Source organism: Thunnus thynnus, chromosome 13, assembly GCF_963924715.1.
Source record: "Thunnus thynnus chromosome 13, fThuThy2.1, whole genome shotgun sequence".
Lineage (NCBI taxonomy): Eukaryota > Metazoa > Chordata > Actinopteri > Scombriformes > Scombridae > Thunnus > Thunnus thynnus.
Window position 1 is genome coordinate 17,709,491 of NC_089529.1, and position 17,061 is coordinate 17,726,551.

Below are 17,061 nucleotides of genomic sequence, written 5' to 3' on the forward strand. Positions count from 1 at the left end.
GAGAATGAGTATGCAATAAGCCAGCTCTCTTCTGTAAAATAATTACATTTTGTTGCAGATTTGACTTGCACAGGTACTTGTATGATGAATTATGGAAGCATATTTAACATGCAAGGACTACCGACTGGGGTCCCTGGGAACCATCATAGCAAAATGTTAACTTATTTCTTCTCAAAACATATTAGTTATGCAATTAATTGTAAAAATTAAAAACTTTTTTCAAGATTATGATTATTTTAGGAAAGTTAGTTAATTTGCATATTGTGTAAAACATAAATACATACTTTTCTTTAATACAAATTGCTACTTTTATTCCAAGTACAATCTTTCCACAAAGCCTTCAAAATGATTGACAGAGTGCCCCTACCCCCTGATAGTGTGTGATACTTTAAATTAGGGCCAATGGCAAACATGAACTCAATAAATAGTTCCATCTATTAAAACTGCATAGGCTGAATTGGGTGCTTTGGACTGGGGTCCCCCAGGACCACAATACATTGGTATTTTTAAAAAACACTAACAGAAACAGAAAACAATGATATGAAGTCATGAGGAACAAGTTGATAGACAAAGTCATGAAAAATTGGAATGATAGAATAAAGCACCTGTGAGATATGACAAAAAGTATACCTCTGGGATCTGTAAATACCCCAATTGGTAGGATTAATGTTGATAAACAATCTATGCACATGTGAAAAAGATTTTAGAAAAGAAAGCGGTCCTTTTAAATAAAATTATGATTGGGACATGGTTCATTTAAAATTGTTATACACGCAATGCAAAAAATATCTTTCATCACTGCATTCAGAAGGATCCATAATGTACATTAAAGTTACCCAAGATCTATTGTAAATAATTTAAGCATATGCATATTTTAAAATGAATTACCGGTTTCCATTATAATGAAGGCTAACTGTTGAATGGGGCTGCCCTATTGTAATCCTATTCCTTGTCATTATTATGCTACATATCCTATTTCTGTTTATTTCTCTTCTGTTGGTATTAATTTGTTTGTTCTACTTTAAGATTTCTAAGTGTATTTCAGTGTCCAGTCTATGTTGTATAACGACAACAAAACCTACAAGCCCTCAGTCCCACCATGAGGGTCGCTGTTGGTGCCAGGTCAACCAGTTTTATTTTGAAGAACCGGAAGTTCCAGTGTTTTGATATTTCCCCCCCCCCCCCACCCCACCCGCATTCCGCGAAGACCCGCCCTACTCTGCCTCTGATTGGCTAGTACTCGATACCTTCATTGGCTAGGTTGGTTAGGTTTAGGCACGAGAAGTCAGATGGTTGGGTTAAAGTAAGAATATGAAGGTCAGAGCCAATCAAAGGCAGCGTAGGGGCGGGTCTTCGCAGAATGCGGATGGGGGAACAAAAACAACGCGTTTTGATAACGGCTGCGGAAGGAGCTGTCAGTTGCTCTCGTCTCGCCGATTTCTCGTCCAAGCAGTACTTTCCCAACACAACCGACACTACTCAAACGACAAATGTAACACAGAAAGCCACAATGGGATTCTCACTTACACGCTTTCTTGGTGTTAAACCGTCGAAAGCGCTCCTGTCGCTACCTTTTCTGTTGACATTCCTGCTCGTCGGGAGCCAAGGCGAGAGCAGTGCAATGGACAACGTCGCAACTGAGAGGATGGCTGAGGAAAGCCACAGACAGGACAGTGCCAATCTACTCATATTCATAATGCTCTTAACACTCACCATTTTAACTATATGGCTGTTCAAACACCGGCGGTTCAGGTTCCTGCACGAAACAGGACTTGCCATGATCTATGGTAAGATCTCTAACGTTAGCTAACGCGAATGTCAATCAATTAACTTAACTTAGCGTTAATGCTAGCTGGCTATGGTGCCGTTAGCTCTTCAAACTGGACCAGTAAGCTAACCTGACAGCTTAGTCTTTGGTTTTAAAGGACACGGGGAGACTCACTGATAGCATAGTGTTAGTGTCAGCATGTCGCATTCAAAATTCATAGTATTTATATAGGTTAGTATGATACTTGTTGATATTCTATTAGATCTATGTATTGTTAGAAAGAATTTGTTCTGTCAACTGTCAAATTAGCAATAGATACAAGTGTTAAACAATAGTCAGGTGCTCAAATAAATATTGAAATAGATTTTCCTTGCCATAATCATTCCTCCTGTTCATACTGACCATCAGATCCTTTCATAATGCACTTAAAGTGTAAGTGATGGGGGCCAGAATCCACAAGCCTCCTTCTGTGCAAAAATGTATTTAAAAGTTTATTTTAAGCTAAAATGAAGCTTCAGCCGTCCACATTAGTCAAGTGGATATCTCTGAACGTCATAGTCTTTTTAGTACCAAAGTATTACCAAAGCAAACTCTTTTTTTTTTATTTTTTTAACTATACTTCCACCGCAGCTCAACGGGGAAATAGTCCGAGGAAACACAAAGAGGGAATTTGATGCTAAAAAAGACTGTAAATGTGGCAGATATCCATCTGATATGACTGACTCAGACTGCTGGAGCCTCATATAAGCTTCTGATAAACATTTAAATGCATTTTAGCATAAAATGACTGTGTGGACACACTGTGGATTTTGCCCCATATCACTTACATTGAAAGCGCATTTGAAGGGGATCTTTTAATAGCCAGTATGAACAGGACGAATTACAGTGAGGAAAACCTCTTTCAGTGTTCATGTGGGCACCTGAGTGTTGTTTTAAGACAGAATTGAAAAATTGTGAACCTGTCCTTCACTATCGTTTAATGGTCTGAACAGAAACAGCTGAAATGGTTTGAAAATATAGGATATTGTTGTTACAGTAGCTAGGAAAGAACAACTCACCATCCCCTCTAACTAGTCAGACACTTGCACCATCACTCATTTTCAGTATGCAATGTATCTTTTCTCCCACAATAATGAAGCTCACCCCTTTGACAAAAAAGTTCTAATTAATATTTGTTTTTTGTTAGACCCCCCGATCTAATTAAAATATGTAGCACACCCAAATAATTCAAGGCAGGTATTTTAAATAGAATCTTACCCTAAATCCCTTGACAAAAGATAGTTACTCCAAATCCTTTCTTACAACTTTTCCTTCACTCCCTCCTCCTCCTCCTCTCTTCTCTCCCTGAAGGCCTGTTGGTGGGTGTGATCCTGCGGTTCGGAATCCATGTGCCCCAGAGCACGAGTGACGTGATCCTGAGCTGTGCTGTCAATGCCAGTCCTGCTACTCTGCTGGTCAACGTCAGCGGGCGATTCTACGAGTACACTCTGAAGGGTGAAGTCAGCGGGGGCAAAGGTCACCAAGTGCAGGACGATGAGATGCTGAGAAAGGCAAGGAGATGGCAGATGGAGGATTGGGTGTAGTGGTTGTTTTTGGTGTGCCCTTCTCACCCAGCATTTGAAATTACTAGCTGGCAGACACCAAATGGCAGGAAAATGTCTCATAGATAAATTGATATGTGTTTGGCAGTAACATTTAAAGTCCCTGATTAAAAACAGTTGGGTTTTGTCTGTTTTACTGTACATAGTATGATAAACAACATCTACAAACTCTGACATATATCTAAACATGATCTCTGTTTATAACAATGTATAAATGTTGGCAGGTAAATTGTGTAAGTTTATCAGTTTGCATAAAGAAAAAGACACTATGCACTTTGAAGAAAGTTGTAAAAGATGTATCAGCGGTAACTACTCCTTCTCGAGCAAATATTCGTATAACTTCTTACAACTTACAACTATCTACAGGTGACCTTTGACCCAGAAGTGTTTTTCAACATTTTGCTGCCTCCCATCATCTTCCACGCTGGTTACAGTCTAAAAAGGGTAAGAGAATTGAAAGGAGTTATGATACAGTTATGACACACTAATTGTGCAAACTCATTTTTTTCTTCAATAAATTAGGCAATATTACTTAAAAATAGAGCTTGTTATTCTCCGCAGTATATTGCAGTATGCTGCATAGCAACATACAGTACTGTAAAAAATAACAAGCTCTATTTTTTCTATTTTTGAAAAGTTTAATTATTTTACATGTGATTTTTCATATCTTTGTATGATTATTGTGATATTTGTTTGTTTTGCCCCAGTACAAAATAGACAAATAAGTAGAGCTGCAACATTACATGCATTAATTAATTGATGAACAGAAAATTAATTGCCAACTATTTTGATAAATAATGACTCATTTTGAGTAATTTTATCTTTGGGTTGTGGACTGTTAGCTGGGACAAAACAAGACATTTGAAGTTGTATCTTGGGCTTTGGGAAACCGTCTGTCACCATTTTCTGACATTTTTTAGACCAAACAACTAATTGATTAATTGAGAAAATAATCAACAGATTAATTGATATTGACAATAATCATTAGTTGCAGCCCTAAAGTACACAAGAACAAGTCTTAACAAATCTACGTCCTTGTCTGTCTCAGAGACATTTTTTCAGAAACATTGGCTCCATCCTTGCCTATGCCTTCATGGGAACAGTTATATCCTGCTTTGTTATCGGGTAAGTTATTTGGTCATCTCTGAAGTAACCTCAGATGGTTTTGTTTTTACCATGACGCCTCACATTCAGACTCAAATACATAACAGATGGAAAATTTTGCCTCATTTCATCTGATCCATTTGTTGACTGGTAAAGCGATGCCAGTGTCTTTTAATGACATCCTTCTTTCTTCCTAGGCTGATCATGTATGGCTTTGTGTCCTTCATGAAAGTTGTGGGCCAGCTTGGGGGAGATTTTTTCTTCACTGACTGCCTCTTCTTCGGGGCCATCGTTTCTGCAACAGACCCAGGTAGGTAGTGCCACATTATCTTACAATATCCATTTGTTCAATATGGAGGCAGCTTGGCACATTATCGCAATCACTGTTTGAGGACTTTCCTTATATTTGTGTGAGTATTTTTTTCTCCTCTGTGTTTCAGTGACAGTGCTGGCTATCTTCAATGAGCTGAAGGTAGATGTGGACCTGTATGCTTTGCTGTTTGGGGAGAGTGTCCTCAATGATGCTGTGGCTATCGTCCTCTCTTCGTAAGCATTCATCACACATCACAGAAATATACACACATACAGTTACAGTATTTTCCACCTCCTTTTCACCCAAGCAATAGTAGTTCCATGTAAATTCCTAGTTCTGTGTTGCTCAACTGCTCTGTAATCAGGCTAATTGTGGCAAATTCAGCTATTTGTGTTGTACATTGCACATGAATGGACACTAATCATACTAACATCACTCCCTGTTATTTCACTGCTTGCCTTCTTCCACCCATCCGTGTCATTCGTCATCTACCTGCACGTATGTATGCAGTGTTCTCCTCCGGTTGGAGAAGCAGGGCAGGCAGGGGGCTGGAGCTGTCCTCTCCCCAGGAGACGATGGCCCAGTCTGGCTCGAGGGGGCGGAGGAATGGCTGGAAGAAAACCAGACATTTACTCCCCGGTGGGTGGGTGGGCTGTTAGCATGGTTGTGGTGGCAGAGTTATAGCGTTAGAACCTGATCATCTCAGTTCAGTCGATGTGATGCAGATCTTTTACTTAGAGTGTAGCCGTGAACCACCACCTATTAAGATGATCATTTCCCTCCCCTACACCCCCTGCCACCGCTTCATACCCGCTCCTGGCATCATTCGTTAGTGTTCTTTATGTTGCATAGACCCTGCAAATGACCAGAAAATACTTCTTTCGAATAAGGTTTGATAATATAAGTGTGTAAAAGGTTTATGACTGCTGAATATTAGAGCTGGTGATTTGTTTGGTTGGTCTTGAGGTAATTTGGGCACCTCTCTTCATGAAGGTGTAGTGCCTGAATTGGCTTTTTCTGTACTTATTAGTTCTCTTATTGGATATGAACTAAAGGATGTTGAGATATCCAAGAGCTAATTAGAATTAAGCATGTAAAACCCTAACTTCCTCCCTTTTTATAACTGTAAAACCCAACTCCAGTACATGTGTGTTAAGGCTTTGTAACTATTTTGAAGGGGATAACCAAAATCCTCTAAATTTACACAAAATCAGACAAACAATAGGCTTGTGATGTCAGCCGTTCTTGGATTTGGGTTGCTGCAGGTTTGTTTTGATGCCTGACTACATTTTGGAAAATTTTCTGTTTTTGTCTTTATATTTGAGCATGTGTTAGATGTTTGACCACTTCCCCTGGATTCTTAGTAAACGTCTGTTTCCTTTTTTCATGTAAATGTTCGCGTGTACTCTGTCTACGTGACCTTCAGCTCCATTGTGGCTTATCAGCCTGCTGGAGACAACAGCCACAGCTTTGAGGCCATGGCCTTGTTGAAATCCTTTGGCATCTTCCTGGGCGTCTTCAGCGGATCCTTTGCTCTTGGAGTGGCCACTGGAGTCATGACTGCTCTCATATCCTTTTCACCTCTGTTCAGGCTTTCTCATGGTGATTTCTTTCATACCTCATTCACAGTGTCTGCTGCTTATTTGTGTCTGTATTTCTGCTTGTACTTATGTCACCTCTTGTTTTGCTCCTTGACTTTCCTGTCATCACGTGACCAAGTTCACTAAGCTGAGGGACTTCCCCTTGCTGGAGACAGCTCTCTTCTTCCTCATGTCCTGGAGCACCTTCCTATTGGCTGAGGCCTGCGGGTTCACAGGTACACTTGCACCCGGGCCTCGTGCATGCAATTCAAACGGCGTCCATGTTGGCATCTGATTTTGACTTGGTTTGACCTGATATTTTAGTCATTTCATTGTTAGCTTTTGTCTAATTTACTTTTTTTTAGATTATTATAAGATTTGGTCTAATTTTACTTATGTATTTTAGCTTTTTTTCCTACTTTATGAAAGTCTTTACAGTGACCTTCTATTAAGCATCCAGATAAATTCAGCTGTGTGTTAAGTTTTTTTTCTAATGAAGCAATTCTTAAAAAATAGTGACACATTAATTAATACAGTAAGGATGAATCATTAACACAAGCGCACGCTAATATCTGAACCAACAACAATGCAGTATGAAACTATGTAACGTCACAGAACGGTGTTGATGTCAGTTTGGTTTGATGTGTCATTCTCATGAACCACAAAATTAGCTGAGGAAACTGGTTTCATTTGCTTGTTCAAAAAAAAAAAACTCCTCGTCATTCACAACTTTTCATTAATAAGTTTTTATTTTTGAAGAAAACTGTAATACATGTCACCATAGTTTTTGTTTTCAAGGTTTTTCTAAACTTGATTTTTATCATGAAAAACATTTTTTTTTGTCATTATTCATTTTTGAATCAATTTTTTTTTTTGGTGATTATTTCTTCAAGTTTTTACATGAGTATATCCACAGGTGTATGCATAACAGGTCACTGAAGTACATCATAAAGGCCTATTTAAGGACTGTATTACATCATGCTGTGACTACAACTGTTTCTCTTACCTGCTCCCCATCCTATTCATTATTTTAATCGCTGATTTACCAGTAAGGTGTAATTGAATGTGTTTTGAGTGATACTGAGGTGATATTACTCTATATTTATTCAGGTGTGGTAGCTGTACTGTTCTGTGGGATCACTCAGGCTCACTACACCTTCAACAATCTCTCACCTGATTCTCAGGACAGAACAAAACAGGTGATATGCACTCACATAACCTTTTCTACTTGATACCATTGTGTCTAGTATCTAATCTAAGCAGCTTTAAACATTGTTCTGTAATTACTACAGCTCCTACTAGTGATACACTTACTAATAATAATATTAATGGTAATAAATTTGTATAGAATTTAAAAAAAAATCTAGTTTACAAAGTTCTATAGTTACAGATTTGAAGAAAAATTCAGGGAAATGTCCCAAAAGATAATTCTTAGAAGAGAGGATGTCCCTGTAAGTTCTCAGAAATCCACACGTTGATGTCATGTATGTGTTGAAGCAGAGAGCTGTTTGACCTGAAGGCAGCGGGTCCCACAAACAAAAAAAAGCTCTGTTATTTGTGATCTCTTCAACATAAATGTTTTTAATATTACGAGCTAATGGAAGCATATAGAGACTAAATAACAACTACCACATCACACCGTGGCACCAGATGATAGTATAAGATGACTGTGGATATAAGAAGCACAAAACTGTTTCTAATGGATTTGATAGGATCTGAACTTGTAGAAATGTGTGGTCAGCTATACCAAAAGCAGCAGCGAGGCTGGAGGAAGCAAGATAGATAAGTTCTTAACTTTATTTAGATATAAATCTTACCTGACGTCTTGTTGCTTTTCAGTTTTTAGTCCTATCATTTAGATTTTTTGGTGTGCAAGAATATTTTTGAAATTTTAAATTTCTAAATTAACAATGTAAATGAGTCACTCAGTAAAAAAAAAAAGCCAACATTTTGCACTGATGCAAGCTTGAGTTATCCAACGACAACACTGAATGATGTTTGAATGAAACTAATCAAACCTGCTATTCAAAATGAATGCAGTGTGGATTTTTCAGTTTTCATTCAGTATGTATGTTTATTTGTCTCCTCCCCTTCAGTTATTTGAGCTGCTGAACTTCCTGGCAGAGAACTTCATCTTCTCCTACATGGGTCTGACACTCTTCTCCTTCCAGTCACACGTCTTCAACCCTTTGTTCATCATTGGAGCCTTTGTATCCTTGACTCTGCTTGGTGATAATGCATCACACAAACAAATCCAGAGACATTTGGCGGAAGAATGTTGTTCCATATAACCACAGTATTACTACCGTTATTGCTGCCAAAGCTGATAATAATACAGTGTATTCATGCAGTGAATTCAGGCACCCAGAGAATAACAGAGCAAACGGAAAGATTAGTCAGTCGTGAGATAGAATTTCCATACTGCCGTCTACCCACAGTTATTTTCCCTTTCACCTTGCCCACACTAGTATTGTTTCTCGAGTGTTCTGTCCTTGACCTTCCTGTACGTAGGTTGCAGTGTTTCTTGGCAGGGCAGCAAACATCTACCCTTTGTCCTTTCTGCTCAACCTGGGCCGCAGGAACAAGATTGGATCCAACTTTCAGCATGTCATGATGTTTGCAGGTACAGAGCTGAGACAACAGAGTGCTCCTGTTGTCAACTCTGCGATAACATATTTTATACATGGCGAACATGAGGAGTCTCTAATGTTTCTCAGGCTTGGGCCCAAATTGAGTAAACCGCTTCTCACCCATTAAAATAAACAATCAGTGTAATGGAGCAACCTTGTAGTTTAAAAACATGAGCCTAGATAATTGTGTGCTAAGACAGTCTCCTTTCAGACCATTTATACACGTACTCAGAAACAGTATGATGAATAATAACCTTACGTCAGCTGACATTTACAATTGAAACATGCTAATAGAAACCCCCTACATGTCTCTGCACATAATGGTTTCCTTTTTAGTATGCAGAATATGTGAACCCTTTCCTCTCATAACATTGTTCAATATATTTAACAAACGTTTGATGTTTTAATAGAACTGATTCGTGTTGTTAAAATGCTATGGTGATAGATGCCTATACGATCGGGGTGGTATACCAGAAAGTAGGTTTAGTGAAAACTAACCCTGGGTACACCCTGAGTACAGTCGGTTACCATGGTAACTGACTCTATGAAGCATACCTGCTAACTGGCTCATTTCTCTTAAACAAACCCTGAGTTTCTCTCTGACTCCTCCCTCGTACAGAGCCAGACATGCTGTTTCAGCACATTCATTAGTGAAGGTTTACTGTCTGTCAGAATCTTAATCTTGGTTGGATATTAGTTTTGTTACTAAAGGAACATTTAAAGATACTGTTTTTATGTGTTATCAGTCATTTCTTTGACAGCATTTTTTTCTCTTCACATTCAAATATTACACAGCGTGAATTCAGCCTCAGCTCAGACTAATACCTCTGCATGTCCTTCTGTTATAACACTGACTCTGTGCACAAGATAGCTGTCAGTTTGTTAGAGCAGCTTTTGCACTGAAATGTTTATTGCACATAATGTGTAATCTCAGTTTAAATTTCAAATATTGGTATGAAACCTTAGACACATTGGATCAATGAGTAATTATCTCCATCAGTCATGATGTGATTGGTCGCACTGATGGGACATTGTTCCTTTAATATTGGAGATTATATCTTAATATTTCTGAGTGAGCAGGTTTGTGGTGCAGCTGCAGAATGTAGTTTGAAAGTGAGTTTTTCAAATAGGATGCATAGTCTTAATGTGTTTTAACAGGATTTGAGTGACAGTGTTTAAGTTTACCACATTTGTTGATTTAGCTGAAATAAAGTCACTGAATGTTGTTGAGCCAAGATACAAATAGACATCTAAAATTTTATAAAACACTACTGTATTTTAAACTCAACACCTGTTCAAATACAAATCACCGAACACATTATTACTGGATCAGACTGTGAGCTTAGTCATGTCTCTGTTCTTTGATCTATATACGTTTCAAATCTTTAACTATATTTTTCATCTTCAGTTGCTGCCTAGTGTTTTTTGTCCATCAGATTAGGGTTAGGGATATGTAATGTAGCTGCAGCCTGATACACAGTCAGATTCCACTTAATCATCATTAAGGAAACGGAAGTCTAGTAAATGATGAAATAACGGATATTACTTTGTGTTAACTTGCTGACATTTCCTGCTCTGACTCAAGCTCTTTTTTTAAAAAAGATAAATGGGCACCGTCAGCATGCACATGCATTAATATCTCTATATATCCACTGGATTAAAATGGAGGCTCTGCCTTTTATTTATCTGTTGCCATGGTGAATCATAGTATCAGTGCTCCATTGATTATAGCTTTTTTTCATTCACCATGCATGCACTTAACTCAGAATTGACTGAACTGATTCTGATCATCTGTCCTGGAACCGGAAACTTGGAGTTTCCGATCTCAGAGTTCAGGTTCAGACTCACCGTTTGCTAAACCTGCTCTCTAGAATACCACCAGTTCTGAGGGGAAAAAACACCCACATCACTATCAGCATGCTGACATGCTCACTGATAATGCTAGCATTTTCATATTAATGTTTAGCAGTTATAATGTTAACCATGCTCACACTGTTTGTTTAGAGTGTTAGCATTCAAGCATTTGCTAATTAGCACTAAACCACAGACTGTATATAAAGATAGACTTAGTGAGGTGTGACGTAACACATCAGTTTGCACTAGAGCCGGTTTGTAGTCCAGAATTACTGCTTATGGTTGGTGCCATCTTAGAGCCAGGTGCTTCCAAATAATTAAGTACACAAAATTAAATATTGACCAGGTGATGGTGCCAGCGGTCATATGAGCAAAGTTATTACAATTTATCCTCTGGAGGCCATGAATGTGTGTACCAAATTTCACAGCAACCCTAACAATACTTGAGATATTTCAGTCTGGACCAAAGTGGTGGACCAACATTGCCATCCTAAAAAATGCACACTGCCTCATTCCAGGTCTCTGTTGGTAAAACAGACACACACACACTCATTCTTACACTGTCTTGTCTTCTGTGTCCTCCAGGTTTGCGTGGGGCGATGACTTTTGCTCTTTCTATCCGAGACACGGCGACTTATGCCCGTCAGATGATGTTTTCAACCACCCTTCTAATTGTTTTCTTCACTGTCTGGATCTGTGGAGGTGGCACCACACCCATGTTGTCCTTCATGAGCATACCGTAAGACCGAGCATGTGTTTGCATGCATTTATTTCTCAATCTCTGTGTGTGTGTGTACTCCCCTCTATTGAATGTTTTTCTGTCAAAGTCACTGTACCACCCTTTCTCCTTCAGGGTGGGTGTTGACTCTGATCAAGAAAACTCTGTAAGTAATTACTACAGCTTGATATCTCTTGTTTTTGAAATTTTCGTGTGTGAGTGCCTTATCAAGTTGTAAAATAATGAAACAGCAATTTTCTGCTAAACAGAGTTCAGCGATGTTGGATGGATCACAGAGGAGGAACACCAAACACGAGAGCGCCTGGCCCTTCAGGATCTGGTATAACTTTGATCACAAGTATCCTTTGAGCCTTGTTTCACATTTTTGAAATAATAACTTCAGAGGGGTGTATGCTGTAGAAGTTCAGCTTTGACCACCAGAGGGCACTCTTTACAAACTTAAAGAAGTACACACAACACCTGCTTTGACTTGCTTCTTACTAAGCCTTTAAATGTGTTCAAGTCTCATAATAAGCTACTGATGGTATTTTTCAGCAACAAACACATCATTTCAACTGCGATAGATAAAGCCTTACTGGTTCAGAGTCGGCACACTTGCATTAGTTTGTTGACCGATTAACTTTACCTAAATCAAACTGTTAGTGGTCCTTAACACTTTTTTCCCAGCTATCTGAAACCGCTCCTGACCCACAGCGGACCTCCTCTCACTGCTACTCTGCCCACTTGTTGTGGACCTCTGGCTCGATGCCTCACCAGCCCTCAGGCATATGAGGTTTGGACATACTGCATCATTTAAAACAACAAGTGTCACTTCATTAAATGCCTGATCAATAACTTACTGACCATCAGAAATACATGGATAATTACCTATATGATGTGTCATCAGTGTTATTGATATGATTCCCCTCCACACACCAGAACGAAGGTCAGCTCCACGACGATGAGTCTGACTTCATCCTGAACGATGCGAGTGTGAGCTCCATGTACGCCGATGTCACCGTCAGCACGGACGCGTCCGGATCGCGCACCATCAACCGAAAGCGCTCCTCCACCGCCAGCACTGGCGGAGGTCCGTCTGATGAAGGCCTGGATCACGAGCTCGCCCTGGCGGAAAATGAAGTGGCGATCAGGGGCACCCGTCTGGTCCTGCCCATGGATGACCCAGTGGACCCTCCAACCACTGTCACCCTGCCTCCCCCACCTTCCCCACCACACTCTGACCCTCACAGGCACAGACTGTAAGAAGAAGGCTGTCAGGGTGCAGTTTGTTGGTTTCAGCTTCAAGAAAATCACAAATCATCTAACTAGATTTCACAAGAAAACTAAATCTAATAGAATACTTAGTTGATTTGTTTTTTTTATTTATTTATTTCTTTTTTTAAATGACAAACTACTTTTACAGTATAATATTCAAGTCTCATGTTGACAAGACCACCTCCCTGTCCAACACGCGAGTTTAAAATAGTCTCAGCTTTGTGACGAACTTAAGGCGTGCTTGATTTAACTCACCTTTGAGGTGGATTACTGTAATCTTGAATGTGACTGCACTACATGTAAGATAAGGTACTGTAAATCAAGAGTACCTCAAGTTTATAGGTTACTTAAAAATCGCAAAAGATGCACATTAAGCCACCATTTAAAGGAGGCAAAAAAAATAAGAAAATGGGGCTGTCATATTTGCTCCAAAGTTTGTACTACTGTGGTGATAATGCCAGTGCTGTTGTCTATGCTCTCTAAAAAACACTCCTTCTGGTTGTAGGGGGCGATCTAAACGTTTCATATACGGTTTACCCTTTTCTCTGTGGTGACATTGCTCGTGACAACAGGTCCTGTATTTGTTTAGCTTACCTCAAGTATTTGTAAGATGAACTGTCAAACATTTCTGACAGTTCTGAGAGTCACCCTGAAACTTTGCTCTGGCACCACATAGTAACATTCAGTGCTGTTCAGGAGCATTTACACTACAGTTACATTACTAACCTTACTAATGTATCCACAGACTGACGTGTTGGGAGCTTTGAATTTGCAGGATTGTAGATTGGTTATACTATTAGGCCTAAAACAAAACAACCAAAATCTCAAACCACTTCCACATCTCTGTCTAGGAGCGTCTATACTACCTTAAATTTTAGCACTGCCTGCCTCTTCTCTTCTGGGTCAGTCTTTTTCATCTCGATTTATTTATTGAACAAAGAGTGGTTTATTTATGTACTGATTTATTTATTTATTTATTGGGTTTTTTTTAGCGTGACATTAATGATTATCTTGCCCTGTTCAAAAATAGGACAGCTCGGCGGTGAAAGGCTGTTGTTATTCGGCAGCTTTTCCTAAAAAGCACTGTAACTCTTCCCGGACAAGGTACATACAGCGGGGGAGTCACGAGGGTGGTAGATATTCATTCCAGGAGTTTGTTGTTCTTTACCGTTTGCGCATGTTAAAATATCTCCCTCCCGAAATGTAGCAGATGCTTTTACTTTATACTTGGAAATTAGAGCTTCCCTGTGTGTGTATTTTACAAGTGTGTGTGGCTGATGTCAGATTGAAATCTTTCAAATCTACTGATGTGGTTATTAGGGCTAATGTCTGTTTGTGGGTTCTCTGTCGTCATCTGGTTTAATATCCTTTCTAAAAAAAAAAAAACCAAACAAAACAAACGTAACTGCCGTGTCTTTGTGATGTTGTATCATCAAAGATGACTGAGGGCTGGCTGATCTGTTTTGAATTTAAGTGCCTATTCAGAAATTCAATTACTTATGTAGATTTGTACATATTTTGATTTGCTAATGTGTAGTAAGATCTTTTTTTTGTTTTTATATGATACTAAACCCTTTGATTGATGTTTAATATTATTTCCAGTATAATTGGGCCATTAGGTGACGGCCTGAAGTGTAACTGTTTGTTTTTGATGCATTCAAAAGGTGGAGAGCCCAAAAGGGTGCAAACTAAAACATTGTACTTATATTAATGGGAAATAACACTAATATAATGTAATCATTTTGTGAACAGTGTACTTTATCAAAAAAGTATATGTGGCATTTTAAAATGAAATTCGTTCTTTTGCTTCACAATTCGGGGCTGAATTTGAACGCAACATGAACCTGGTGACTGTTTTCCAGCTTTTCATTTGTCAGTAAGGTCGAGGGAAAGATTCTTGTGCAGGAGGATGTCACCTACTTTCTACTGAAGCAATGTTTATCTGTTTTGCACCTAGTTTGGCAACCAAGCTCCTCTATTCTGTTCCCACTTCAGTGGAGATATTTTGTGGCTCAAGCATCTCCTTAGTTAACTGGGACCCTTGCCTGTTCTGTTTTCGGCTGAGCAGGCCGGTCTAAGACCACAAGGGTTTTTTTTTAATTTTTTTATGACTGAGGTAGAAATGAATTACTGGTCAAAATGTCTGTGTTGATAGTATCAAGCTGCACCCGTTGTCCTCAAGCAGTATTCTTGATTTGAAGTTTGAGTTTCTGCATAATCATCCAGAGATATGGACATAAATGGATATGCATTTTTATCCTTTGGGTAAAGTTCTCTTTGATTTATATTTGTTGTTTAAATGTCTTGGATCAATTAAAAAAAAAAAACATACTTAGTTAATATGGGACTTTTGAAGAAACAGTTGTAATCCTATGGTAGTAAACACTCAAAACTATCAAAATGTTGAATGATGTTTCTACTGTTTGTAGAAACTGTTGATGACAGTTTGTGAGAAGGAGACCTGCAGTAGGTCTACATGTGAATGTTTTTAAAATGTGAAATTATGTTGAGGGCAAAAAAACATCTCGGATTTGATAGATTTTTCCCTGTGTAGTCCTGAAGTCAGTGCAGTTAGTGACTCCTCTGTCAGACATCTTGCGAGTGTACCAGAAGTAAATAAAAACTCTTTAAATTGAGCTGTTTTTGCCCTTTCAATGTATGCAGCCCCATTTTTGCCCACCTATTTTTAAATATTTGCATATATCCTAATATGCTCTTTTAAGTCTTACATCATTAGGCTGCTGAAGCCTGAAGGAATCTCAGTGTGAATCCAAATTATCTTTACCAACCCTATCCGTAGCCTTAAATAATTAATTCTTAATGCGTACAATTTCCTGCTTTGATAAAATAATCTTAAAAGGTGTCCTGTGGATTTTTTGACCACCAGCAGTGCAATGGATCAGTGTTTTTCTGAGTGGGTCAAAATGTTTTTTAAAGTCCATTTTGCAAATGTTTTATGAGAAGAAAATGCATTCAACATGTTTATTAGGCCTCAAGGACATATACACCATGCACTTTTGTACCACTGAGTGTAATCAGAATCTTTGTGTACAACAAAAACTCCACAGGGTGCCTTTAAGCTTTCAACTGTGTTTCACAGTGTTCATCAGCAGAAGTTTGAGTAGTTAACGTTGTTTTCTATTTCCAAGAATGAACCTTTACACTCCATTTTCTGCTTGTTTACTTTCCCTAAAATTATTATCAACAATTGATAAGTACCAACTGGTTTGGTTTTATTCCATCATAAAACAACTTACACATAACACACTCTTCTACATATTGACCAAAAAAAACCCAAACAAAAGCACACAGATTCAAACCAACATTAAACATGGACATGCAGAGACACAAAACAAACAAAAGAAAACAAACTGCAAACAGAGTTATGAATAAAATTGAAGCATGACAGGATAAAGTAACTTAATTCCATAACAGTAAGGCCAAGATCAATGGTGGAAAGTAACTGAGTACATTTACTAAAGCACTGTACTTCAGTACAATTTTGAGTTACTTGTACTTTACTTGAGTATTTCCATTTGATGCTATATGTTTCCTTATACTTGCTTATACTTCCACTCTACTACATTTCAGAGGGAAATATTGTACTTTCTACTCCGCTACATTTATTCGACAGCTTTAGTTACTTTTCAGATGAAGGTTTGACACAGTGGACAATATAACAAGCTTTTAAAATACAACACGTTAAAGATGAAACCAGTGGTTTCCAACCTTTTTTTGGCTTTTGACATCTTACAAAAAGCAGTGTGTAATCGGGGTCACATTTCAGATGTCTATGAGTTGTTACCAGTTCCACCAAATAGTGATTATTCCCTCTAAACTTCTCACACAGTTTCATTTCAATAAATGTTTAAATAATCCAATATTTCACCAAAAATCAAAGATTAGAGAAAAAGTCCAAAAACTGAAAACAGATTTGTGTATCAGAACTTTGTTTTTCCTACTTTCCTCTCCCATTAATCATCTCACGACCCCTCAGATTCATCTGATGACCCTTTGGAGGGGCTCGACCCCTAGGTTGGGAAGCACTGGACTAAACTAGCTTAAGTAGGATTTTTCATGCAGGACTTTTACTTGTAATGGAGTATTTTTACATTGCTGTATTTCTACTTTTACTTAAGTAAAGCATCTGAATACTTCTTTTGGACAATTAGTATGACAAGGCTGCTGTCGTGAGTGTTCACATATCTTTTCATATTC

The 17,061-nt window shown here is 38.5% G+C and overlaps 1 protein-coding gene across 1 annotated transcript; it reads left to right on the forward strand.

Annotated features, from left to right (window-relative positions):
• Nucleotides 1–1,217: 1,217 nt before the first annotated feature.
• On the forward strand, nucleotides 1,218–15,479 carry LOC137195815 (sodium/hydrogen exchanger 6-like). Its single transcript, XM_067608459.1, has 16 exons — nucleotides 1,218–1,787; nucleotides 3,119–3,318; nucleotides 3,736–3,813; nucleotides 4,418–4,494; nucleotides 4,671–4,783; nucleotides 4,914–5,019; nucleotides 6,213–6,354; nucleotides 6,497–6,602; nucleotides 7,477–7,565; nucleotides 8,463–8,576; nucleotides 8,878–8,989; nucleotides 11,436–11,589; nucleotides 11,704–11,734; nucleotides 11,838–11,926; nucleotides 12,256–12,361; nucleotides 12,508–15,479. The coding sequence occupies exons 1-16, from the start codon at nucleotides 1,361–1,363 to the stop codon at nucleotides 12,829–12,831; spliced, it is 2,268 nt and encodes a 755-aa protein (XP_067464560.1). The 5' UTR covers nucleotides 1,218–1,360; the 3' UTR covers nucleotides 12,832–15,479.
• The last annotated feature ends 1,582 nt before the right edge of the window (nucleotides 15,480–17,061 follow it).